This window comes from Argiope bruennichi, chromosome 6 (assembly GCF_947563725.1).
Source record: "Argiope bruennichi chromosome 6, qqArgBrue1.1, whole genome shotgun sequence".
Taxonomy (NCBI): Eukaryota; Metazoa; Arthropoda; class Arachnida; order Araneae; family Araneidae; genus Argiope; species Argiope bruennichi.
In genome coordinates, this window is record NC_079156.1 from 44,426,056 (window position 1) to 44,453,743 (window position 27,688).

At 28.9% G+C, this 27,688-nt stretch overlaps 1 protein-coding gene across 3 annotated transcripts in view; it reads right to left on the reverse strand.

The window, feature by feature from the left end:
- Nucleotides 1-321: 321 nt before the first annotated feature.
- Nucleotides 322-27,688, reverse strand: part of LOC129972880 (ecdysone-induced protein 78C-like) — a 221,510-nt gene continuing 194,143 nt past the window's right edge. Inside the window, exons 3-8 of one of the 3 annotated variants that reach the window (XM_056087184.1) lie at nt 10,474-10,615; nt 8,764-8,954; nt 7,563-7,859; nt 5,689-5,794; nt 4,221-4,500; nt 322-1,744 (exon numbers count right to left, since the gene is read on the reverse strand). In XM_056087184.1, the coding sequence (XP_055943159.1) occupies nt 4,235-4,500; nt 5,689-5,794; nt 7,563-7,859; nt 8,764-8,954; nt 10,474-10,615 (1,002 nt within the window). In that variant the 3' untranslated portion in view covers nt 322-1,744; nt 4,221-4,234. Of the gene's footprint in view, nt 1,745-4,220; nt 4,501-5,688; nt 5,795-7,562; nt 7,860-8,742; nt 8,955-10,473; nt 10,616-27,688 lie in introns of all 3 variants that reach the window. The other 2 variants (XM_056087183.1, XM_056087185.1) reach the window with 2 other exon arrangements.

Consider the following 27,688-nt stretch of genomic DNA (forward strand, 5'->3'; position numbering starts at 1 on the left):
AAAGCCGGATTATATCCTCTAGGGGCACTTTGGGAGTGAAAGTCCCTCACCCTTTTTTTACCTCTGTAATTTTTTACGAGCGTTTTTTTTTTTTTTTTTAATTCTCTACATAAGTAATTTTATACAGCAAATTCTGTTTAAAAAAAACAAAATTTTGAATCCCTTCCATTAGAGTTCCATGCAGTATTAAGATTTTTATTTTAATATCCAAATTTAAAAGCAATTTTAAATGAAATAGTGTTTTTTTTTTTCTTTTTTTTTCCTTTTCCTTTTCTGAAAAAACCGTTTCAAAACACATTAAATGCTACATAATTATAGAATCTGAATTTTTTTAAAATTCATCATGACTTTTTTAGAGCTACATTAAAATGCTATATAATTAAAACACATTAAATGCCATATAAGTATAGAATCTGAATTTTTTAAAAATTTATCATGGCTTTTATAGAGCGTTTAAATAAAATAATGCAAAACTTGTAAAGATTAATTAGAAAAATGTCCTATCAAGTATCATCATAATACTTGATTCAGTTAATTCAATTTGAATGCATGGCTCTGGTAAATTAGATGAAATTACTGCAGTCAGAAAATATCGCACAAAAGTGTATTAAAATCTTGGGAGAATATTACGAGGCCCCTAGGTTGGCCTATTTGATAATCCGGCCTTCGATGATATAAGTGCTTCTTACATCCAGATGTTTCGGAACATCTGAGATTATTTTTATAAATATCATATGATTAAGTAGAATTTAACACTGTTATTGATATTTCAAGTACAGAAAAGACTCTATTTACTGTAAATATGGTATAATATGCGCACATTTGATAAGAAATTCAGCTTCATTTGGATTTGTACAAGAATCCACCATCTCTCTCAAATGTTAATATTATGTTTCAAGTTTTAAAGTCACTACCAAGGTGCATACTTGATTTTACAATGAGACGTATTAAGTTTTGCTTTTAATGGCCTATTAATGAATGAAAAACTATGTTCATATTTTAACATTTGAACATTAGTGGTGTAATGTTAACAATTCTTGAAATTCGAAATCACGAATTTTTGTCACAAAAATCCTGATTTTTAGTAAATGGTCTCAATTTACGTTTTTTTTTTTTATTGGTGTTTAACATTGCGACCATTTACTGAAAATTCCAATCTTTCAATCTGATCTCAGGTACATTATATAACAACGGGTATTTTCTCATGAAAAAGGTACCCGAGCGGTTTTCATGAATTAAAAAAAAAAAAAAACGAATAACATTGATTACAACGCATATAAAAACCTACGATTATGAATGCATTAAATGTTTTTGTTCCATGCGTCCTTTGCAAATCCTTAGCAAAAAAGAGTAACAACAGAATAGTCATTCCATCAATTGGATCGTAAAAGCACGGATTAACAATGATCAAATAAATACTAGATACAAAAAAAAACCATGGTCCCGATGCGACGAGATTCTTCAACTGATCAGGGAGAAAAAATTAAGCACACAAAAAGTACCTTTTTGAATCTATGCATGCTTTAAAATGCGAGACTACTTCCAATAAGTTTGAATTTCCCATCCAATCCAAATTTGCAAGTCTTTTGTACAATCAGTTCTGCTGGCTCGATGTTTTTTTTTTTTCTCCGAATTCTTCTTTCTCAGTTTATTTTCCTCCCTTTTCAATTGCAATGAATTGTTCTATTTTGAGTCCAACAGCATTCTTGCACATTCCGTAACAAAGGAGGAAAAAGAAAAGAATCTGAAATGATCAAAGTATATCACGTGTGTATTGTATCGAGTTGGACACCAAATGCATTGTAATGAACAGCAAATAAATAACAAGTAAAAAGAAAAATAGCAATGAAAGAATTGTAATTTTCAGTCAAGATTAGTAAATGCATGCATAGCTGAAAATTTGTCTAATAAATAGCGTAAGTAATGGCAGTTTTACTTAAATACTTACAGTAAGAAAGTACACTAAATTACCTAAAAAAAATTTCTTTAAAAATTCAATTCCATTTAAATGAAAGAATCCTTTTGAGAAGATGGACTTAGTTACATTTTGTCATATTTTAAACATTTAACAAAATTTGACTTTAAAAATATTTTTTGCTATATCACACATCATAGCTTTAACAGCTTAATTTTTTTTGTTGTTGTTGTTGGTCTTGTTTTTAAGAACTGCAATGTGTTATTCAGTCCAAGTAGGTAAAAGTAGGGAGGGACTCTCGTTTTATATATAATGAATTGGAAATCATATTCTTGCATTTCCTTCTTTTTATTTTCTTTAAGAATATAATTGGGAGAATCTAATCTTCGCATAACAAAGCCAAACAGAGGGTAGCATTGCTGTTAATGTAAATTCTTTAATCAAAGGTAATTAATAATAACCATATCCTATCTGGTGATGTACTGTTCAGCAACGGATAGTAAAACCCTCCGCGCTTTTGCGCATGCGTTAGGACAGGTTTAATCCGGCAAAATAGGGGTGAAAGGAAAGTTGAAAGGAGGAGATGTTTACATTTACTAGTATCTAATAGGGGATTTCCAGGGTCAAAGGGAATACCGGAAATGCGCTCATCATTCCGCGTCTCACCCCTTAATGAGATGGAGTCATCGAAATGTGGTCGTCTCAGAATCCGTTGACGAACAATATTGTATTTGATACAGTATTTTGATTACTCATAGCCAAAACTTTTTATTTTCTTTAAGAATAATAATTGGGAGAATCAGTCTAATCTTTGCATAACAAATCGAAACGGAGGGTAGCATTGTTGTTAATGTACATTCTTTAATAATAACCATTTCCATTTCTGGCGATATGTTATATTTGGTGCACTATTTGGATTTCTCATAGCCAAAATTAAAGCCAAATTGGCGATTTTTTTTTTTGGCGATTCAATTTTGATTAAATCAAATCTTAAGAATAATACGACATAAATTGATTTTTGAAATTAATTGTTGCAAATAATTTACCATTACTTACACTACAATCTCTTACATTTATAAAACATGACTTAAATATGCTTGCTTTTGGGGTTAATTTCCTACCACCAAATCTTCTTTAAGGCTCTTTTTTTAAATATATGGAAGCATAAACTCCTACCTTTCAGTATTGCCTATACTTTCCTTAAAAAGTCCATCCAGCCTGCTGCTGCATTCACAAATGTTGAATAAAAACTACGCTATAAATGATTCCAGGCAAGGCACTGGATTGGTTGAGTGAATTTAATAGATTCCCTACAGAAAGTCTGTAGGGAATCTACAGAATTTCTGTAGGGAATTCTGTAGATTCCTGAATTCAGATTCAGGGGGATTTTCTGTGGTCAATCGACAACAAACAAAAAGTTCTAACCGTAACCAATCAACTGAAAATAACAAAATTAATTTAACATTCACAATAAAAAGTAAATTAAAAAGCGGAATTTAAGAATTTTTTTTCAAATAGATAGAATTAAAAGATGATTTCACTTTATTCTTACAATTTGGACTTTATCTTTTTTATTTTTTTTATTTTATGCATTTCTTTGATTTTGAACCGGATACTAAAATAAATTTTGTTGACAGTAGGTATGACCGAGATTTTCAGACTATCTGGTATGGAAATATACAGTTTGCTATCAAGATACTATTGGAAAAGATGAGTAAACCAAAGCAATACCAACAAAAGCAATTTTTCTAGAAAGGTTATATGAAAGAAAATAGGAATTGTTAGATGAAATTTGTACAACAACTTCAATGAAATTACTTTATCAAGTTTCTGTTTATGTAGCTGCGGTTTTCGTAAGATAAATTGAAATTAAATCAGTCAAGATTAACTTGTTTGTTTGAAACAGTACCAGCTGCATTATATTTTTGTATTTGATATTTGATTATATTAGTACTAGAAGAGGACATCACAAAATTGTGACAAACATTTCTGTCAACTATACTGCATTTACTTCAAAGAGTTCAAAATGTCAAATATGACTGGAAACATATTTTGTACCCTCCCCCTCCCCCCATTTCGAATATATTCTACATTCCATCAGTAAAAAAGACGAAATCAAGTACTTACCATCATACGAAGATTGCTCCTCCTATATACTAATAATAAAACGAAACAAACTAACAGACTGAGAGACAGTTGGGCATTTTTAACTGCGTTTATTCAAAAAGAATAAAGTAGTCCACAAAATGAAAGAGTCCATCCTCTCATACAGATGCAGTTATTAAACTGGAATGAGTAGACTTACACTGTTTTGAAGAGTTATTGCTCTGGCTCTCCGTATCGTGGTATGTCGAAGATCTCTGCAAAAAGCGCGGGAACCGCGAGTCGGGTCCAGTTGGCCCGGAACCAGTCCAAGTGCTCAGAGTGCTTGGCCCCCAGGGACCTCAGTTCGGGCAATTTCATCATGAGCATGGCGAAGGTATTGGGCTCTCCGGGGTGGTGCTTTACAGTGGCAACCTTCAGGGCTTCGATCAGGCGCTCTTGGATGCGGTCAATGGCTTTCGGATCGTAGATACCCACGCGTTCTGTTATACAGGAAGTAGATCGTAAAAAAAAATCATTAATTTTATGTAATAAATAAAAGAAACATCATTGAGAAATAAAATGAGACTACAGAAAAGGAAAAGCAAAGGCAGATTTAAATACTTCGTGTTTTTTAGTAATGTACATTATGAGGGCCGCCCACTTTCATTAAGTTGGCCAATTCAATTTTATATTTTAGCATATATTTAATATGTTATAATAAACTAATATTTTTTAAAAATCTTATTAACCTTTTCAAAATATATTTCTTTTTAAATATGAATTCCAGAATGTCCGGCATCTGTCTAAACTTTCAAAGTACACAATATTATGGAACAGCATGTATTAACAGTAGAGTGCTAATGATTGAAGGAGGGACTTTATAATATCTGTTGCCAAGGGCTATAAAACGCTTAAATCCGCTACTATACTGATAATGCAAATTACCTAGTTTTTGATATGATTTGAATGGTTTAAAAATAATTGATATATTTAAACAAAAATAATTGATATTTTTACGTTGTTTAATTCCATGATGCTTTTATTATAACATCAAAATGCTCACAAATGCCAGCGAATCGATGAGCTTTGTGTATAGGATCAAATTCAGTTGTCACAGGCTAAAGTGACTTACACGCACCAATTCAGACAATAAATGTCAATATTTACTTAATGGAAAAATTACTTTGGAGTAATTCCTGTACTCGAATGTTGTAAACCAGGTCGAGATCAAATAAAACAAAGTATCAATTTCGGAATTTCACAATAACTATTCTGCAAATATAGAAACACAGTTAAAATGTGCAAGACTTTAAATTATATATATTTGCAAACACAATAACAGACTAATTTTAAATTTCATGCAACAGTGTGAGAAAAGCATTATTTTCATTTGTCTTATCATTATTTTCATATCCTTATTATTTATTTTCTAATTCTAAGATGCTAAAATAAAAGAACCAGATTCAGAGCTTAATTCCATAAAGTGAATCTTTAATGGGATAAGAGAGAATCCATTTTGATCCAATGTCAGACAGATGGCATTTGATTCAGTGTTTGAAAATGGATCAAAATGATTGCAAACAATCATAATGAGACATAGTTTCAAATAAGAGTGATGAAAGATGAAACAGAAAAAGTGAAGGCATGAAAGTAAAGAAATATGGAAATGAGGCTAATAGCATACTCACCTGAGGTGAGCAGTATCACCGCGCAGAAGATTCCTATTTCAGAATCGTTCAGGTTCAAACTGTTGATCGAGTTGATAAAGTTGAAAAGTGCCAACACAAATTCGTACTAAAATAAGGAAAAAAAATAACAATATAAATACAACTATCCACAAAAAAAGTAATGAAAAATAACAGAATATAAATACAAATATTCACAAAAAATAATGAAAAAAAAATAACAGAATATAAATGCAATTATTCACAAAAAAACAGTGAAAAATAACAGAATATAAATACAATTATACACAAAAATTTAAAAAAAATAACAGAACATAAATATAATCATTCACAAAAAAAGTAGTAAAAAATAATCGGATATAAATACAATTATATACAAAAAGTAAAAAAATAAATAAAATATAAATACAATTATCCACAAAAAATAATAAAGGATAACCAAATATAAATACAATTATTCAGAAAAAAATCATAAAAAATAACAACATAAATACAATAATTTACAAAAAAATATTAAAATGTTTGTAGCTTGAAGGAAATAATATAAATGAAAAGTAATAATGAACACTAAAAAAAACTTCACTTGCCACAGAGAAACAATGAACTTCGCGTAAGATATACTCATCCTATGGGCTTAATTTTTGATTTTATAAAGAGTTAACTGTCTTTGGTGACCAGCTGTTTGTCAATCAATAACAGATTAATTTAGTTATATCAGATAACTTTCATGAATTTATCACATCAAGTATAAGTGCAATTTTTATTAGATTCAAACAATAAACAAAGCGATTCTGATTTGTAAGCAATGCATACAAAATAAAGAAATTAACTGACAAAAAGTTTCCAGTTGCTGATGCTGTGGGCTGTGTCAAGGTTTTATCTTACGATTTCTTACAAATATAGAAGGAGAGGGCAGTATTGATGACGTATAGAAACATTAAGAATTTTCGAATGAATGAGATTCGGAGCTGATCAGACTTCTGTTGATCGTTTGTTATCGTTTGTTAACTCCTTGCTAAATGTTTCAAGTTTTAGTGTGTGTTTTTTTATACTACTTATAATCATGGATTATGGCGTAAGAAAGGAAAAGAGTTTTTGTTTTAATCAGGAAGCTTAAAAACAGCTAAAGTCAATGATGTTAAAATTATACACGTATTGTTGTTTTAATAAGGAAGCTTAAAAACAGCTAAAGTCAATGATGTTAAAATTATACACATGAATTATTGAATAGCATTGAAGCATTCTTAAAATAGAGTGAACTGCAGGAGCCCACCCCAAATACCACAGCGGTACATTCCATGTGATATTCTTGTGTATTTCATGACAGTTGTAAACAAATATTTAATACGGAAATAACAATACTATCACAAATTTAAAAGGTAAATATATAAAGACATTAGTATAGATTCATTGTGTTATTGAGTTCTATGGTTTTTTATTTATTAAAATTTTCTTCATTATAAGTTTGTTGGTATTAGTTTGTAAATATCGCCTTATCCGATACATCCCATGTATACTTCTCTTTTTGTCTCAAATTACAGTGCATCACGAAATATAACATATAGGGGTTTAATGCATAATAAAGGATTATTTTTATATCAGAAATGTTCTCTAGCATTCGACATTTTCACTTATTTTGTAACAACAAGTTTTATAAGAATTATATGTTTCCAAACTACATAGTAAGCCGACTGAAAAAAAACAATTTACTTTTAAATTTTCTCAAAGGATATAATTACGCTTGACTCTTTTCTAAAGATTCTCCGAGAAATGTAATTAACAAAATGTGCATTTCTTGGATAACAGTAAATAATAACTGTTTACGGTAATTAAATGTGAGTAAGAAAATCGAATAAAAGTCTTGAGGGTAGACTCACATCGAACATGAGTTCTATCTGGTGTCGAGTGATGTAGTTTCCATCTGAGAAGGTGATGGTGTTCTCGCCCTGCCCGGTGAGCTTGGCGCAGTGCATGACCCAGACCTCAAAGAATCCGTTCTTGATGAGCCTGAGCTGGTCATCCTGCGTCAGGTCCGAGAAACCGGGAATTTTCTTTGCGAACTCCACTATCCTCTGGATGGAGGGTGTCAGAAAAGTGGCGAAGTGTTGCCACATTACGATCTTCTGGTGTTCCACGCTATCAGGACCCCCATCGTTCTGGAAATCGTTCGCACTCTGAAAGAGACACCGGATTATTTAATCTTCGAATGTTCGATACATTTAGATTTTAATCAATGCATGCAGAAGAAAATGCATTTTATAAAGACACATTCTCACAAAGAAGTTCTGTGTTAGTACATGATCACACAACGTTATTATGTTAGATTCTCAAGTAAAGTATTATGTTAGCAATTTGTTATCACATAGAAATATTTTTGTTAGCATTTTCTTATAAAAGGAGTTGCGTGTTAGCACATTCTTGCAAAAAGAGTTGTGTGTTAGCACATTCTTGCAAAAAGAGTTGCGTGTTAGCACATTTTCACTTCACTTAGGAAGAATTTTTATCCCTATTTTAAAGAATTTTACACTCACCAGCAACCTATTGAATTAAGAATGACATGGTATAGTTGAAGAATGTACGATGTAGGAAAAAGATTATCGGTTTAATCCCCTGGCTGTGCTCTTAACTAGTATTTTCTAAAACTGATAAATCGATGTGCATTGTAGCAACAAATTATTCTCTGCTGTCAGGCTGTCTGCAGGTTGTTGTAGTAGTTTTCTTACCATTCTTATGAATGAATCCACCCAGAAAATCTTCAAAAAAAACCTGTTTCTTCAGTTATTAAAACTCAATTAGATTGCTGTTGCAAGAGTTATCCAAGTGCTCCAAGGTCTTTTAGACAAACAGAAAACACCATGCTATCTCTGGTGCAAGTAGAATCCAACAGAGAAATTTCGAATGTCTTAACACATCCTCATGATAGCCTGATTTAATTTTAATGAGTTTAGTTTTGGACATTCTAAAAGGTCTTCCTCATTGACAGCAGATAAGAGTATTTACAGTTTCCCCTCACCACCCGATGTGAAGTGAAAAACACAAAGTGTGAGTAGTACTCACAAAGATTGCTGGCTTTTTTACCATGCCCCGAGTTCTGAGGTCCGTGTAGTCGCAATTGGCGTGGTGGGCCTGGGAGACGGTCAGCGTGAGATCATAGAGGGCCACCTCCTTGTTCTCCATGTCCCGCAGAGACTGGTCACTCTCGGCCTGGGCCACACGGCTTTCCTCCATACGTTCACGGGTGCGTTTAGGTACGCGACCATATCGTACCGCTAGAAGGAAAAAGACACGTACTGTTAAAGAAAGTTTTTATTACAACCAAATAGAAGGTTTCTCATGCTCAAATCAGTAGAATATAAATATTTGGAGGGGGAGGTCCAAAATGATGCCTCCTTGATTTTACAGAAGTGAAGTGCTATAATTAGCAAGTTTCGGGAATAAGAAATGAGAATAAGAAAGATCTTTTTTGATTATTTTTATCATTTGTTTCAAGAAATTTACTGTTTGATTACCAGACTTGTTTCGTTTCTAAAATAATATTGCAATTAGTTGTTCAAGATAGCAACAATAAATGAAGTAATGTAACATGCGCCACGTTTTTATGTAGTCTTCTTTCTCTAAGATAGTTTCAACTTTTTATTAAGTCTTTATACAAAAAAAGGAAGACAAAATTTTTTCCTCTTTATTCAATAAACGACAATTGGTCAAAATTCCATTCAATAATAATAGATGTGAAAAAAGTAACCGATGTAAAAATAAAATTTTTCTAACAGTACTAAGCTTATTTAACTAATTGAAAATCTTTGTTGTTCCAAAACTTAAGTTCAACATATATAAAAAAATATCGTTTGGCGATTTCTTTTTCCCTCAAAAGTAATAAAACAGACTACCTATTTGCTGAGCACACAATAATTTAATATCTATGATATTTTTCTTAATAGATTTTTTTTGGACAAATATCACAAATTGTAGCTTTGATTTAAGCGCTTCTATTGGACTTAATTTTTGTTATATATGTCCAGTTTCAATTTGATTATTATTATAAATTTATCATACCAATATTACCATATTCAATTATTATTTAATTATCTATATTTTCATATTAGAGATATAGTAAATTTGTAATTGAGTACTTTTAAGAATATCAGAGTTAATATAGCGATATATTATAGTTGTGCACTTTCTTATTTTAATTATGTTCAACTTTTCAGTCTTTTATTTATTTCTATAATCATAAATATTATGAATTCTTGAAATCGTATTTTTTATTATAAAATTTAGCACCTTTTCAATGGCGTCAAAATTTAATTAAATTAATCGATTAGCTTATAATTATGATCTAAATAAAAAATACTTTGTTCTAATTATGGCTTATTTAATTTAAATTTATAAATTTAATCTTAATTAATTTATAATTTTTTATTTGAAATATTATACAGTCTTGAAAATGCAATAAAGAAATTTACAGATATGGGAGGTATCATTTTTAAAATTTAATTAATTAAATTTTGAATTAAGTAATTAAAATCTGAACATATCAAAGCAATATATTGTTATCAAGAATACAAACATGCAGAAAATTTTAAAACTCTAGCATAACAGTAGGAAGTGACCACAAAAACGAAGAAAAATTTCGTCAATACAAATATAATTAAATCAAGTCAAAAGTATTTAATTAAAAAAAAGATACCTCGTAGCTTTTGTCAAAAAATAAAAATTAAAATATCAAGCTATCAATAAGAGTAAAGATGAAATTTTGCAATTTTTTTTTTATTGGAGAATGGCACTTACAGTCTCTTGACATTCCGACATCGAGGCATTTTTTGAATCTGCAGAACTGGCATCGGTTCCTGTTAAGCCTGATTACCAGACACTTCTCATCCCTCAGGCAGCGATACTCAATCTTCTTCTGGATGCTTCTCCGAAAGAAGCCCTGCAAAAGAAATAACGCAGTGCATTTATGAAAATGAACAAGAAATGAGCAAAAGACTGAAACAACATGCTGTACAAAATTGAACTTAGATTAATTTAGTTATAATAACATCCCGTTTTAAAGCAATACTAGGGCCATTTCAGGATGGGCCTCATAATATTGAACCGCGGTCAGACGACGAGGAAGACAAGAGCTGGCTCTCCCTCTCCAAGCTTCCACACCCACACCAGCGTTTGGCCTCCGACGGATTTAGCATGAACCAGACCCGCTTACACGACAATTCTTTGGTGGAATCAGGTCTCGAGCCTGAAACCCTCCGGTTCCGAAGTCGATACCTTACGACCAGGCCACCGCGGCCCTCGAACAGAAATTGAGACATTCCTCCAAAATCATTTCAGGAAATATGTACTAATCGATGGCGTAGAGAGGGTATCAGGAGCTCTGAGCGTAATAGATTTTTTTTTCCCCACCAATTGTCATAAGTGAATTATGAAATACAGGTGGTAGGAAATAAGGAATGATATAAACACACTAAGATTTTGTTTGGATAACACCCCAAAAGACTGATATCTGGACATCTATACTCCTCTTTCCTCCTAGTCTCTGTGCCACTGATACTGTCAGGCAGAATTAGGACTTTTTTTTTTTCAATTTAAATCGGTATAACATGTCAATACTTATCAAGATTTTGAAAATTGATTTTTTAAAATAATTATTTAATACTTTCTCCATATCTATACTTCGTAAACTAATAATTAAAAAAAAGTCTGCATCATTCGATTTCATAGAATTTTAAGTACATTTTTCATAAAATATAGTTTTTTTTTTTTTAAATTCTAATCTTAAATTATATATGATTTGTGATTTATTCCCTTTATACGAACAAAAATAAATTTTTTGAATTGTTTTGAAATTAAACATTCTTACTTTGAGCAGTGCAATGATTTTAATTTTAAAATAAACACTAGATGGCGGTAGGAGAAGAGCTAGAGAAAAAGCGCCGAAATTCAAATATATTGAGTTCAGCAAAACGTGTTTGTTATATGATCACATATCTATTATAACAGCATTGATAGTTATTATTGAAACATTAGTACATGTGTTTGGCATTGTGTATCCAGTATGTTTTAATTATGGAATTTATATAAAATTCAAATTAATTTTTTAAAAACATTTATTAAAGAGAAATAAGATGCACGATTTCAGTATATATCTAAATATTTCTTTACTTTCATCATTGTTTTTTTTTTTTTTTTTTCATTTTTTTCATTTATTTATCCTTAAATTTTGATTTATTTAAATTTTTGATTAAAAATTCAGAAAAAAAAATCTACATCTACAATTCAATTTCAAAATAATTTTTGTTCCTTTTCTAATTTACCCCCCCCCCCCTCCCCCCCAAAAAATATTTACTTAAATGATGTTTACGTAATAAATTTTCTTTTATGGATTTTATAAATTTGAATTCGTAACCGTCATACATTGCAATTTTCAAAGCCTACAAATAAAAAAATAATATTATGACTTACGTAGTGGAAGTGTAATTAATTAAAAAAATTAATTAGTCTTATCCGCACAACTTTTCTGATTATGTATTCCACTACAGTATAAATTAAAAACAGTAGAAATTTAACAGTATAGATTAGTAAAAACAGCATACTTTCATTGTAATTTCTCCCAAAACAAAAAAGATGTACTAATATATTAATTGAAATAACAAAACATTCTTTATTTTATTTGGAAAACCAAATACTACCATCTAACATAAAAAGATTATCGACATTCTCTTTGTTTCGCTTCTAGCATCATGCCAAAAAAAATAATAAATAAATAAATAAACAACTTTCAAGTTTATTAGCAATAAAAAAAAATTTTCGTAATCCTTCTACAATTTTTATGTTTTTTTTTTTCACCTTAAAAAACTTAGGAAACAACTCGCTTCCTACAGCAAAGAAGAAGGAAAATGAAAAAGAAACAACAAAGAAGCAAATCTTCTGTAACTTTCTTCAAAATAAATAAACAAATAATAATAAAAATGAAAAAGCAAAGAAGTTTAATACATAAAAAGAAAAGCATCGTATCCTGAAGTCGAATTGCAATCCTGGGCTAACTTCCAATTGCTTATAAAAAATGACTTACGGGAAAAAAAAAAAACCTAGCAAACTAAACGTTTTAAGAAAAACATCACGGAATTTTCTTCATCGAAGACCACTGTAGCATTTTTAAAGGCTCAGAGAACAGAGCCTTTGGGGGGAAAATTTATCATCTGCTTTCGAGACGACGTTGTATGATGGCGGTTTTGTACGTGCCTCCAATAACAAGGAAAGCTTAGAATTTTCATAACGAATTTATAAAAACTGGCGATGCTTCATGTTTTAAATTTTCATGTGTGCTGTCCAAATTTTTGAAACTGATGTAACCCCATTTATTTTGTTGACTTAATAAATTGCAAAGAAAGGTTTTATGATTGATTTGATCCTGATTTTTTTTTAAAGCAATGGATAAATGCATTGTATATTGTTCATAAAAAAATCATTAGAAAGAAAACTTAAGTTATAGATTACGACTAATGAGGTTAAATAAATGAAACTAGAGTCTTTAAAGATATGGAAAGAGCTCTTCTATTAGACTATTCAGTAATAATGAATAAAAAGTCATTAAGTCGATTTTGTATGTATTTTTTCATTTATTGTTCTTAATGTTAGAACAGGTTTCTTATAAAACCGTTCAAATTTGTTTATAAGTCTATTTTTTCTTACACTTACACAGATTTTTATATTTGCATACGTTTTAATGCTGTTATACATCTTTAGACTATTTTCTCAAATATAGAATATGATAGAATCTTCTTATGTAAAACTTCATAAATTAAAATCTAATGCATATTTTTTGTTCAAATTCGGTATAATGATTTCCCAATATGTTCTGCAGTTCCTGAACTAGAGAATAAGTCATCTGCTCATTTAGAAATATTTTATTGCTGTTTTAGTGCTTCACATTGTGAAAAAAGAACTGAATATTTCATGTTATTTATGAGTCGAAACTCAATATTCAAAGAATGGATATAAATAAAGTTTATTTTTTACTTCAGGAACTAGATAATATACTTCTTAAGATATATGCAACATATTAATCAAAATTTTTGATAAACTTCTAAAATAGAAATTTTTTTGCTTTAAACCTCTTTTTAGGAAAAAAATCATTTTTTTTTTCTTATTTAAAAAAAAAAAAAAACTTTTGGTACTTAACTGATATATTTTGGATTCACAAATGCTTTTTCAATCTTTTTACTCAAATATTCAAAAATATAAAAATTTTCGAACTTTTTTCCAAAAAAAAATTATCCTCAACATAGTCACATCCCTCAAGAAAAATCGTAATTTAAAATGCGTTATAAAATTGCAAAAAAAAAAAAAAAAAATTGCTTGTCTTTATTATTTTTTCTAGTTCTGTTATTTTTATGACACGGAATTTTTTTCCGTTATAAGGTAAGCACAATTTTTGCAAGAAGGTAAGATCGCAATCAGAATAAATATAGGAAAATAGAAAATTATATCATGAAATCTCTCAGTTATATAATAATATATTTAATTCATATAGTTAAAAAATATCAAGAATCAAAATACTTATTTTTAAGAAAAAATTAGACATATAAAAACGAACTGGGTACCTCGAACTCACAGTTTATTTATAAAAATTAGATAATGACATTTCCACACATTTTTTTATATTGAAAAATTTTAGAAATATTTTTTTTAAATATTAAAGTAACTAAAAATATTTGATATGTAATAAAAATAACACAATCTGAATATTTTCAACTTTTATTTCAGTTCGAGACCCACTTTTAGTCAATATCTCTGGAAAATACCGTAGTGCACTTTGACTTTTATCCGGCACAAGAGAGAATGCCAACTGAAAATTCTTGGATTGCATTGTGTTATCGTGCTAAAGGATTTAGAGAAAATTGCAAGAGAGACTGTGAATTTAAGAGCATCTATCTTTTATTCTTTACGTGATATGAAACCCACAAAATATATTTAATAATTTTTTAATGTGAAAAATTCCCCAGTCTCCTACGTATTTGATGCTTAAAATTCAAAAGAAAAGAAAATACAGTTGAATTTAGATTTTTTTTTTACACTATCATTGGCATATTCTTATGTTATACAGCTATTAGTGAATTTGTGGCCTTAGGCAGTGCACTCAGCGAGGCCGCCCCTCTTTTAATAAACTAATCTGTTTAGTTCCACATTTCATCGCATTTTTAACTTAGCATTGTGTTAAATATTTGTTTTAAGGTCTGGCGGTTTGTATTTTAATAACTTCATGAAAGTGAATATGTTTTTAATAATAATTTATTACAACTTTACACAGAGAGAAATCTTGTGCATACTATTATTTAAAAAAATATTTAATTTTTATAAATAATGTAATATATGAGTAAAAGTAATAAAATGAACAGAAATTGTAATTTGTGAAATATTAATATTATTCTAACATTTTATAATTCTATCATTAATAATACCATATAATAACCATTCCCTTTTCAGACTAACAGCCTAGTCGAAACTCCGTTACTATTAATGATACGTTAAAAGTCAAGCACGATTTTTAGGGCTTTTATTAGAAAATTTTGAGGTGATGTGCAGCTGCAAACTACTACAGCAGCTGATGTGTCTATATATATCATAAAACGCAATACCACAAATATATCGAAAAAGTGGCAATATCATCTATTAATAACATACATTACTTAATAAGATATTAAATTATTTACAATATTAATTTAAAATGAAAATAAATTGCAATATTTAAATTTTAATAGGGTTAACAATTTTTTTAATTCTATTTTCGTTCATAGGCCATTTTATTTCAACCATATTCAATAACTTTAGATATATTTCAATGTATATCAGAAATAATAATAATAATAAAAAAAGATTTTCCTAATCATTAACTTTAGATTTCGAACAATTGAAGAGAAGTTGAAAGGCTATCTGCCATGACTGACACGTGACATCAGAGGATAAGTAACCGACAGTAAAAGTAACATCGACGTGATATTCTATTTAGAACTCATCGCAACTCACTATACAAAAAGAAAACCATAATTAATTATGAACTATTCCCTCCCCTCCTCTTCTCTATCTCTGCGCATGGTTACTAGTTTTTTTAGAAAATCGGTTTTTGGGTCAACGATTGCTTCATTTTACATAATGCATCTTTCGGATGATGGACTTTTGAATAACGCAAATTGCGAACACGTGCATTTTTTTTTTCAGACTTTTTCAAAGCAGTTGTGACATCGGCACTTGCTTTTACTTTTGTTTTGTCTACATCCACATTCAAAGCTTTTGTTTCAAAGTAACTTCCCTTAATAAGTTGGAGCCATTGGTTCCAACAATGTATTCAAAAATAAATGGTTAATCATCCTTAGACAATGGCTGTTCATAATGGAATGAATGTCTTTGAATTTAAAATCAAGAGACATGAATAAAAATTATTTTAAGCAAATAATGATATTAATAAAATCAAAATGTAATATAATTTAAATTTTCTTAAAGCAAATATTAAGTTTGAATATATTGTTTGCCCTTTAATAACATCCTTTTGAAAAACAATTTCTGAATGAATTATTCTAAATTTCCGTGTCTCAGTAAGAGGTTGTTTTCAGAAAATAACAAGAGTTTCCTTTGTTTTCTTTTTGAATATTACACAGCGAAAGTTTTTCCATAAATTATTCCCCATTAAATATTATACGATATATAAAAGGAATAATTACAGGAAATTAAATTTATGTATTTCCCTTGCCTGATTAGCGTGCGTGTAGAGAAAATCCCTATCGGAATCTTAATAATATATTAGAACTGTGAAAAAATATTTTCCCTATCAATATCTCTTGGTATACAAGACGTGGGATTATTAATTTCTCTCTCTTCCCTGTCTTCTTGCCTAATCTGTTGCTGTGAGCGGACGTGCCTTGTCCGCGCCTTTTTGAAATAAATCATGCCTGCCTGCCGGGAGAGAATAAAACGAACTTAAAAATCGAAAGTCTCTTCAATATCTTCCAAACTGTTTTCTGATTAAAAAATTATATGTTTACATTATTATATGTCACAAATTATATAAGACGAAATCAGTGTTTTAAACAATTATAAGCGCAAAAAAAAATAAGATATTCCAAATTATGAGTTCTTATTATATTCTTTTTCAAAATTTATAAGAAAAAAGATAGATAAGAAAATAATCCAGGCTTATAAGATATAAAAATTTTCAACGTAAATATTTTTGATTAATTTCTCTTGGATCTCATTAATTAATATTTTATATCAAATTTTGCTGGAAATTAAGGTAAAGGATATTAAAAGCCTCCCAAGATTCTTAATAACTTTTATCGCAGATGGTATAATATTTTTTATAAAAATTTCTATAACCTGATAGAGTGTTATCTTAATATCCGTTTTTTTCTTCTAAAAACACGTGTAATAACACACATTTACCTCAAAACCCCATTTTAATTACGAAATTTTTAGACACAACAAAAGTGATGATGAGTTAAATAATTTTGTTAGACTAACGCAACAAACACTTCTATTAAGTAAATTGGGTGAAATTCAGACGCAATAACTGTAGAGTCGATTCCGAGAAAAAAAAAAGTGCCGCATTAAGATTCAGCAAGACTTTAGAATCTCGCTGGAGGAGCCGTCAATCAAGTTCAGAATGACCAGAGGCCACTTATAATTGGGTCGAAAGTTCAAGAAGGCTTCTCTGGTCTTTTTGGAAATAGATGTTTGATTTTTCACTCTTGTTTATTGGTGAGTTACTTAATACGAAAAAATTAGCACACTTTGGAAAAATTGTAGTCGTGTCGAGTTTATGATTGTGTCTAAAGTATCAATTCTCTGGTCAAAACTGAGTTATGAATCATATTTGATTCAATGAAACAACTGCCAACTTTTCTTCAATTTAAAAAAATTACATTTATAATGAAACTCTGGAAAATGAGTTCGTTAAATGAAAGGTGTATTATTCTTCATCATGATTATCAGGCATGAGGTTCAATTTTTAGAAACGTTTTTGTCATAATCTATGACTAGGGAACGATACTTTCCTTAGTGGGAAGTCAAAACGTAAGAAAAAGAAGATGTGGAAAAACGTATAATATTCATATGGCGATTTCCCCAAATTTAGCAAAGCAAGAATAATATTCTAGACGCATGTAGATTTTAAGAAGCGTGAGAAAAAGAAATGCGTGCAACTCAAAAGTTAAAATGTGAAATCAAATAACTAGAAAAGAGTAGATTTCCAATTAAGTAGACTAGACAACTACTTAAAGCTGACAGATAACAGTAAACAGGTCAATTAAAAAAATTTATTTTCCTAGTCATCAAATAAATAAATTAGAAAAAAATTGCTAATTATATGAATTATAAAATATTAATATAAAATTACAACTTTATCAAAAGTAATTGATCAGATTCCTTACATTTATTTAGTTAATAGAAAATTTATAAACAACAAACATCTGCTTCCCTCATATTGTATATGAACTTAGAAACCAGTGGAATCATAGTAAATGAAAAAGGAAAAAAAAAAGAAATATTTTAAAAAAATAGATAAAATAAAAATGATTAATCTAAAATAAAACGTCATGTTAAAAATGAGCTGAAATATGAAATTAAATAAAATAATTCATTAAAATAGGACTCTCATAATACACATCGTCTAGAGCACAAAATGCCCTAAACTTGCATGTACAATTAATTTGTAGAAAATAATTTCAAATACAAAATGTCTGGTTCCCATATAAATTAATTTACTAAACATGAAATGGAAAGTACTTTAAAACACAAAACCCAAGAACAAAAAGAGCACTGATGAATTATTTTTCCTCAAGATTTAAAAATAAGGATATAAAAAAGGTAGCGACTCAAAACTAATTCCCTTAACTTTTATTTTTAATATTAAAAATAACCCTCTTAGTTAGTTATTAAAGATTACAATTGCGAAATCAACAAAACGAAAATTCCATAAGTCATCTTTTCAAATGAGGTTAAAATATCATCAAGCAATTACTCCATATAATATTATATAATAAATAAACTAATTGCACAACCTCAGTGAATACGATCTGTCTCTCTTAAGATGACCAATTATTTATTACATAACAACTAATTTCTGTCAAGCTATTGTTTAAACTACTCAAAACCCTTCATAGTCAGCTAGTTCAGTTATGAGCGAAACTATCAGCAGTGATTCTCGTGTTTAAACTACCAGCCATTCATTGAAAAATTCATTTCTTTTCATTTGGTGGTTAGTTGGTAAGAGTGTTGAGTGTATGCTGTCACATTTTCTCTCACTAGGTCACGAGCCTAGGTCATTTTCAACTATGAATTAACATTCACTTTCTGCTACAGGACCGCGGGCGATGCGTTGACCTCCATTTGACCATTTTTAGAATTACTTCACCATTTGCTTTCCTTTTTATTAAAGTTCTCGATCTTGTGCTTCATGGGAAAAACGTGCTTGAATAACTGGAATCGCAGGCATTTAGAAACATTTTGGAAGGTAACAGACGTTTCAAGAACGCTCCCTATAATTCTCGTAATGTAAAACTCCAATTAAAATCACTAAAATTAATTTTTAAACAATACTTGCTTAAGTGTGTTAACATAAAGTATTATTTTTAATAATTATTATTTATCCAGTTTATTTTTATGATTACTGAATACTCTACTTTCTGATTCATAGAAAAAGGATTGGAATCATCTTATGAATATAAAATTTGCAGAAAGAATTAAACATCTGAGAATGTATATGAAGTTTCAAGAATGTTCCCTTAATGTAAAGCTCCAATTAAAATCACTAAAAATTATTTTTAAATAGCACTTGCTAAGTGTGCTAATATGAAGTCTTATTTTTAATTGCCCTTATTCATCCAATTTATTTTTTATAATTATTGAATACTCGACCCTCTGATTCATACAAAAAAGGATTTGAATAATCTTATAAGAATAAAATTTGAGAAAGGAATTAATTGTCTGAGAATGTACATTCAGTTATGGATTTAGATATTTTCATGTCTTAGTCAATGTACATTATAGGGCCGCTCTTTTAATAAGAGTGCCAATTTAGTTTCAAATTTCATCAAGTTTTAGCATGTTAATGATTTATTTTATCTAAATATTTTAATTAATTAATTTTGGAAATATGTACCTTTTTTTTTATTTATCTATTATGACTCCAAGTTACTAGCATTTATATTTATACAAAATATTATTCAAGCAGAGGTTTCGCTTTAAGCATATTATAATAACTAAGAGAACGAACGTAATGAAACATATAGGAAAATGGCCAATTATACTTGATAAAGGGTTAATATTATTTTAAATTTTATCATCCATTGAATCTTCATTTTTACAAACTTATTTATTGGGTAATTAGGAAAATAATTTAATCGATCTGCTTTCGGCTCCCTCTCAGCCTAGAGACCCTAGGAAACAGTTTAATTGCAAATACACTACATAAATGAAATCTGCCACATAATTAAATGAAAATCGTTAAAGTTTCAAATACTGCTTTTTTTATAAAAATAAATTAACGTTCATTAGTGTTTAAAACTATTTAAAAGAATTTTATCTCGAATAATATTTTAACCAAAATAGTTTTTGAATGCGACAATTCACGTGACCTCACTTATAAATGCCAAAAGCAGATGAATTTATCATCTAAACTCAAATGGTAATTTGTCATATGTTCAGCTATGAACTCAGGAGATTTCATGCATTTTGTCTCTTAAGAGTACTATGCACAATAATTGTGCCTTTTGACTATAATACGACGTGAGCAATAATTTAACCCATAGAAGATGTAGTTCTTAAATATTAAAAAACTCCTGGAAGTAGATTTAGACGTTAAAATAGGGCTGAACTCTTAATGTAGAAGCAAAAATTTAAAAAGATAAATAAGAAACTCCTAGTTTCAACATATTTGTAGGATTACTACTTTAAACTTATCGATTTGGTTACTTCATCACACGTTATTATGTGAAAGCTTTCATGTTTGAATTTTCAAGCAAAGCAATATTAAATAGTGCTTAGTTCGGTAAAAATTTTTATTTCTGCTTAATAATATTTATCATGTGAATAATCAGAAATTAGAAGACAATTTTGATTTCCAAAAACATGAATTTACAAATATGAGTTGCAAATATATGATTTTGTCGCCGTTTAAAACACTCATATAACATTGTCATAATGCTACTCTTTATGAACATCCGATGTGCAGAGTGAATTCAAAATCGACAACCTTGAGAATATGAAGAATTATTAATCAGAATGGAAAAAAATATCATTCAACTGTTCATGTAATCAGCTGATAACTCTAATTTAGCATAATTTCTCTTTAGAGCAATGCTATGAATTTCCAATCCATGGTAATTTCCTATTCGAACAATAATGGTAATTTTCTATTAGATGGTAATTTCCTTTTAGAACCTTTAAAAGTTCTACAATATATATTATAAACAAAATAATTTCCGTTCTACAAAAAATTTATTAATAATAAAGAATTTCATAATTATCAAGTCTGGAATGAAAACGTGGAACCTTGGCAACTTCAAGCGGAGATCCCACCCTCAGACAGGTCTTGAACAAGATGAGTACCATCCTAGAGCCTGCCTTCTAATTAGTCAAGTTGAATTCAAGGATCTTGAGTTTCAGCATCCCAAAGGTTACAAGCTGAATTTTCGAACAATAACTGTTTTTGGATCCATAAAGAAAACAATAATTCAATTAATCAAAAATCAAAAAATCACTAATTACCAAATAAAAATATCGTTTTTGACAATTGGCAGAAGCGATCACCTTCCGTAACAACTTGAAAATGCTCAACCATTATCAAAATTTCAACTTGAATCTTTCTTGATAAAAATGCGTATTAATGGATAAAACTTGTCTTTGTTTGGTTGCTGTGTTCTTAAAATACGCCGAAAAGAAAGTATTAATCTTAGAGCGGGAGTGGAAATGCCGCCATGTTTCCAATGAAAGGTCAGCCGTGACGCTTCCATTCCGGAGTTACACGAAGTTAATTTTGTTCTGCTCCAGATATTCACCTGATATTACATAAAAATTAGTGGCTGTATTACAAATCAAATTAAAAATAGAAAATACCAAATTAATAATAAAGTATTTCAGTAATGAGCTTTGTATACAAGTTTTTGAAAATCTACGTGCTTTAGAGCTCTAATAGTTCTTGTTCGACCGCCATCCCCTAAATCGCCAATTCGTGCTTGAAGGCATATCATAGAAAAACGCCAAGTTACTCATCGTACGCGATACAATGGATTATATCATCAATGGGCTTTTACGGGAAAACGTTACGACAGGAACGATCAAATCACTGTAATTCTGTCGTACCTTAATAACTTTTTCTAGTATTTTTTTTAATTTTTAATTTTTTTTTTTTTTTCCTTCTCAAACTGAAGCTTGTTAGAGAAAGAGAGAGAGAACGCTGTTTTTTGTTATTATTATTATTATTGTTAGTTTTCCTTGTGTTTTCACTTTCATTTTTTCTCCCTCCTTCATTCTAATGGCACAAAAGTCTGGCTTGGCCTCAATCTTTGTGCCCAATTCCATGACGTCACATCGGCGAAAATGGAACGGACGCATTAGGGCACGTGACGGATTCAGGCCATGTCGCCAAAAGCCAGGAGATAGAGAGAAAGTGATCGAGAAAAAAAAAATAAAAAGATTGAATGGAGGAAAAAAGTGAAAGTGATCACGTGAGATGAAAATGAAAACATTAAAAGAAAAGGGGGAAAGTTAGAGGGATGTTATTTGAAATCCGCAATGGCAGGTAAACAAAACCTTAGGGGGAATATAAGCCGTTTTGATACACTACAATTCCATCCTGTAAGAGTAGTATCTAGGGTATCCGTCTAAAAGAGGTCAGGATTTGTTGGCACGTCGAAATTCAAACCCTACTTTCTGATCGAATATGGACCTAATAGCAAATCAAGTGCATGGGAATTTCAATTAACAGGGACAGTGGAGGGGAGAGAGTAAGGCCTAAATTAATCGGAAAATCACGGTTAATTGAGTTCCATATTTCTGGAACGATACACCTGCAAATTTGAAAAAAATAAAGAACATGATGGTCAAAATAGGAAACAGTTGTAACCAATCACGTATTATAGTGTTAAACAAGTCAGAACGACCATAAGAAGTCAAAATAAAAAAGTCAGAAAGAAAAATTTTAAAAAAAAAAAACCTTCGCATTTTTTATTAGTTTATAAAAAAATCAGTGAAAAAATTTAAATAAACATAAAGACTTTTTATATTTGATCTCATTCAACATTAACCACAAGCCACGGTCCTATCTATTTGTACTTAAATTCCTGAAATGGTCTTACAATTCAATGGAGTTTAAGTTGAATTCGTCTTACAATCTATTCGTATTTTAATTCTTGAATTTGTTTAACAATCTATTCGTATTTTAATTCTTGAATTCGTCTTACAATCTATTCGTATTTTAATTCTTGAATTTGTTTAACAATCTATTCGTATTTTAATTCTTGAATTTGTTTAACAATCTATTCGTATTTTAATTCTTGAATTTGTCTAACAATCTATTCGTATTTTAATTCTTGAATTTGTCTAACAATCTATTCGTATTTTAATTCTTGAATTTGTCTAACAATCTATTCGTATTTTAATTCTTGAATTTGTGTAACAATCTATTCGTATTTTAATTCTTGAATTTGTCTAACAATCTATTCGTATTTTAATTCTTGAATTTGTCTAACAATCTATTCGTATTTTAATTCTTGAATTTGTCTAACAATCTATTCGTATTTCAGTTCTAAAATACGTTCAATAAACTATTCAAGTTTAAATTTTAAAACTTGCTTAACAATCCAATCTTATTTCTCGAATCGAAGACCAATTTAACAATTTAAAATATTCAGAATCAATTTCTTCAAACAGAATGTGCCAATAAAGTAAGATAAGAAAATAGCCCAAATGGAATTAAAGCACAGCGGTCTATTTGGGCATGTTTATAGGTACATAAACAGTTGTTAAGCCACAATTTTTAGAACAAACTGAAATAACAAAACATTTAATTGCCAGTCATTTACAAGAGCGTTTTTTCAGAACTTTACATATTAAAATGTTTTACAACTCTAAACGAGTAATTCTTGTGTGTATAATATATATAAATATATTTCGTGTTTCTCGAAAATAGCTCTAACGATTTGGATCAAATTTTATATTTAGATTAGGTTTTGTTTTCTAAGTTTTTCTATATAGATGTTTTAATTGAAAAAAACAAGATTTTTACACACAAAAAGAAACATTTTTTTTTATAATTAAATATTGACATGTGGCAATTATACATGACCTGCATAAGCATATCAAAGATGGAGTAGTAGTTAGAGCTTCCGACTCCCATGCATTTTTTTCATAATCGATCCCGCATTTGCAATTGAATTAGATTTCGCTTATAACTTTAAACGAACCATAGGATAGGATTTTTATTACGTTTTTTCAAAAAACTGCCAAGCAAAGCTTTCTCCCAGGTGCTAGTAATTTAATAATTTTAAACAAAAAAGTACGAAACTTCTTAGCACTATTTAAATGTTTTAGTATAGAGTTCCCAAGGTTATTGATTTGTGAATCAGTCAATCGTCTACAAAAAAAAAAAAAAAAAAAAAAAAAGGTTTACCTTATTGACCGGCAAAATAAGTAAGTAAAGACTATAAATTTATAAGCACAAAAAATTTCCTACGTTAATAATATTTTAAAATTTAGATGATACTTCATCTTAATTTGAATAAGCTTGAACACGCGAATTCTATCATAACTTTTAAGATTATTCTAATAGTGAAAACATAAGATTTAAAAGATTCTTTTCTGGTTTACGATGTAGTTTGTGCAATTAATTTATACAATTACACATTCATTGCGCATTTTAAGTTTCAAAATTGGCTTCTTCAAATCAAATATAATAAAACAATAAGAGAATGCACCCCGAAAGAGAAATTAGAACGTTTTGTGCAGAATAGGAAATCTATGGACAATAGTAAAAAAGTAACAAGTTAAACATAATTTAAATTCCAGCATATAACTATAATAGTTTTAAATTTTTAATGACATACAGTAAGAAAACGTATTTGTATTTTTTTTAAATTATATTTATTATCCAAAAAATTCATCTGACAGCTAGTAAGCTTTGTTTTATCATTTTTAATGGTTTTTAAAACGAACCTTTTATGTTAAAAATTACTTGGATAGATCTATTCAAACAGTTGGGAGATCTACGACTTAATAACACAGACTAATAATGTTGTCAAAAGAAGTAACTTGTATATATATTTTTTCACATTCCATTCAAAATTGTTTGAACCAGATACAATCATATTACACATACAAAATACAGTACCTTACCTCGATACCTAAGTACTTCTGAAATCATTTCATCGTAATAATAATACAAAGCTGACATTCGGGGAAAAAATATTCTGTTTAAAATTCAGATCAACGCATATCAGAAAAAATTATTCGTAATGCTGTTTTATAAGATCATCTCAGTATTTCAACCCTCTAGTATAGCGAGCCCACAAAAATACTTCAAGCATTTTCAAAAACTGTTAATTATACTTATCTTACTCCAAAATACGACTTGAAATTACATTCTGCATAAGAAAAAATTAATATTAATTAATGCGTTCAAAAAATAAAACATACCATATTTATAATTCATAAATTGTGTTTTAAGACGTAAGACCAAGATCTGAAATTTCTAAGCAAATAGTGATATATAAATATCAATTTAATGTCAATTTGCATCTTGTATTAGAAAAATTAATTTAAAAAATTAATTCTAATTAAGCTTTCGATTAAAAAAAACATAAAACAAGTGATAAAATTTTTCGAAAAAAAAATATTTCAAGTATTTTTATAACACATTTCGAACATTTTAAATTTTCCCAAAAGTTAATTTTGCGCATGAGTCAGAGAGAAAAACTCGTAATTTACAGAATCAATCGATTTTATGATCATGTGATCTAACAAACGGAATCGCTTCGGTGCGCGGGAGAAATGAGAACTGAAAGCCGAGAAAGTAAAATGTCTTTACGAGCTCCTAATTCGTGTAAGCCGATTTAGCCGAGCATTCTAGTTGTTAACGGTTCCGTCGAGTTAATGAAAGGGACTATGTGTGTTGCAAAGCGAACAAATGATTATGGAACCTGCGATTTCTCATACTGAGTAGAAACAGAGATAAGATTTTTTTTTTCATGACATTTTCTTTTTAAAGCAGTCAATAGCAATTAAGGAGAAAAAAATATTCGAAAAAAGAAAACCCATAAGGAAACATTTATTGCGTAAAACTGCAATACCAAAATAATTAAATGTAATTATCGTAATGATGTTAAAAAGTCCATTACTAAAGTGCTGAGTGTATAAAAGCCTTTTTAAATACGATTTGCGTTCTGGACGAAAAAAAAAAAAATACATACTAATATTATTTTAAACAGTAAACATCCTTTAATATACATATACGGCACAATAGTAAACAATCTTTGTAATATTATTGAATATCGAATAATAAAATATCAAATAATATTGTATAATATTGGGCGATATTGCATGATTCAATACGTGGCACAACATTATACAATATTGCCTACCGCCTACTAATCCTACCTGGGAAATATGATGATTTTATAAACTTATGAATTTCTTAAATAATAATTCGTCACTAATTGTCAGATCTGTTGGCCTTATTTTTAGAAACAAAATGTTTAGAAAATCTTACAGTTTGAAAAGCTTTAAAATGGTTTTCGTACTATTTAAATCTTTCTCAGTTTTTATAAAATCGTCTGATGGAAATTTAGGCATAAATTAATAATGATAAGAAAAATACATTAAAATATATTGAACTGAAAGCTCAACTTTCAGCAACCTTTCTCTTAATAAAGGAGTTTTGCAACAAAAATTTGTTTTCTAAAATAACAAAGAAAACAAAAATTTCAAAATTATCACTATTACAAAAAAAATGAATTTCTTATTAGTATCGAAATGCTATTGTTAAAAATACCTGCTTTTTCCAAATTCAGAATTTTTCTAAAAATCAGATATTTAAATTCAATAAAAGGCATGTATAGAGCAAAAATTAGATTTAAACAACTTTAAAAAAAATTCTTTATTAGTTTATAAAATGTAGAAATATTTTTTCATTTTTAACGTCTCCTACTTTAAGTTTTTAATTAATAATTCATTATTATTAACATTATAGAAAAATAATGTCAATATTTTTTACAAATTTACCACCGAATGTCGCCATTTATTTGTAAACAAAATTTAATTAAATTAATTGATTAATTGACATTTAAGAACTGAAAATAGTGTATTTTCAGAGAGCACAAAATTTCAAAACTCATAAAAATCAAGGAAAAAAAAAATGAAAAATCGGATAAGAAATTCCATACTTATAAATACGAAACATGATAAATTGTGTATAAGTGTATAAGAAATAAGGCATATTAATGAGACTGAATTTTATACTTCGATTCTATATAAAAGCAAAAAAAAAAAAAAATAATTAATTAAAATAAATAAATAAACAAGAACTGATGCTAAAATGCAAAGATACATATATAATATTGTAAATGAAAACTGTGACAATTAGTGAAGGTAAAAAGTTTTAGGAAAACGAATTTTTAGAATTTATTTTTGTCATAATTTTAAACTGATTTATGAAATAAAATACCTTAAATTGCATATTTTCATTTTTAAGTAGAATATTCAATATAACATTCTTTTAGTAAAGCAATTTTCTCAAATCAATATTCTGGGAAAATCTAAAGTTTATGTTAGGCCATTGTTAAAATTATTTAAATTTATTTGTTCAGAATTGGTAAACACAGCCAACAACACTTGCAGTGACGAAATAATAACAATTTATATCGACAAATTACAAGTTTCAGTGCCAAAACACGAAAATTATAGGATTATGAAAAGAAAAGAAATATGACACATAATGCCAGTTATTTATTCACTAATCATT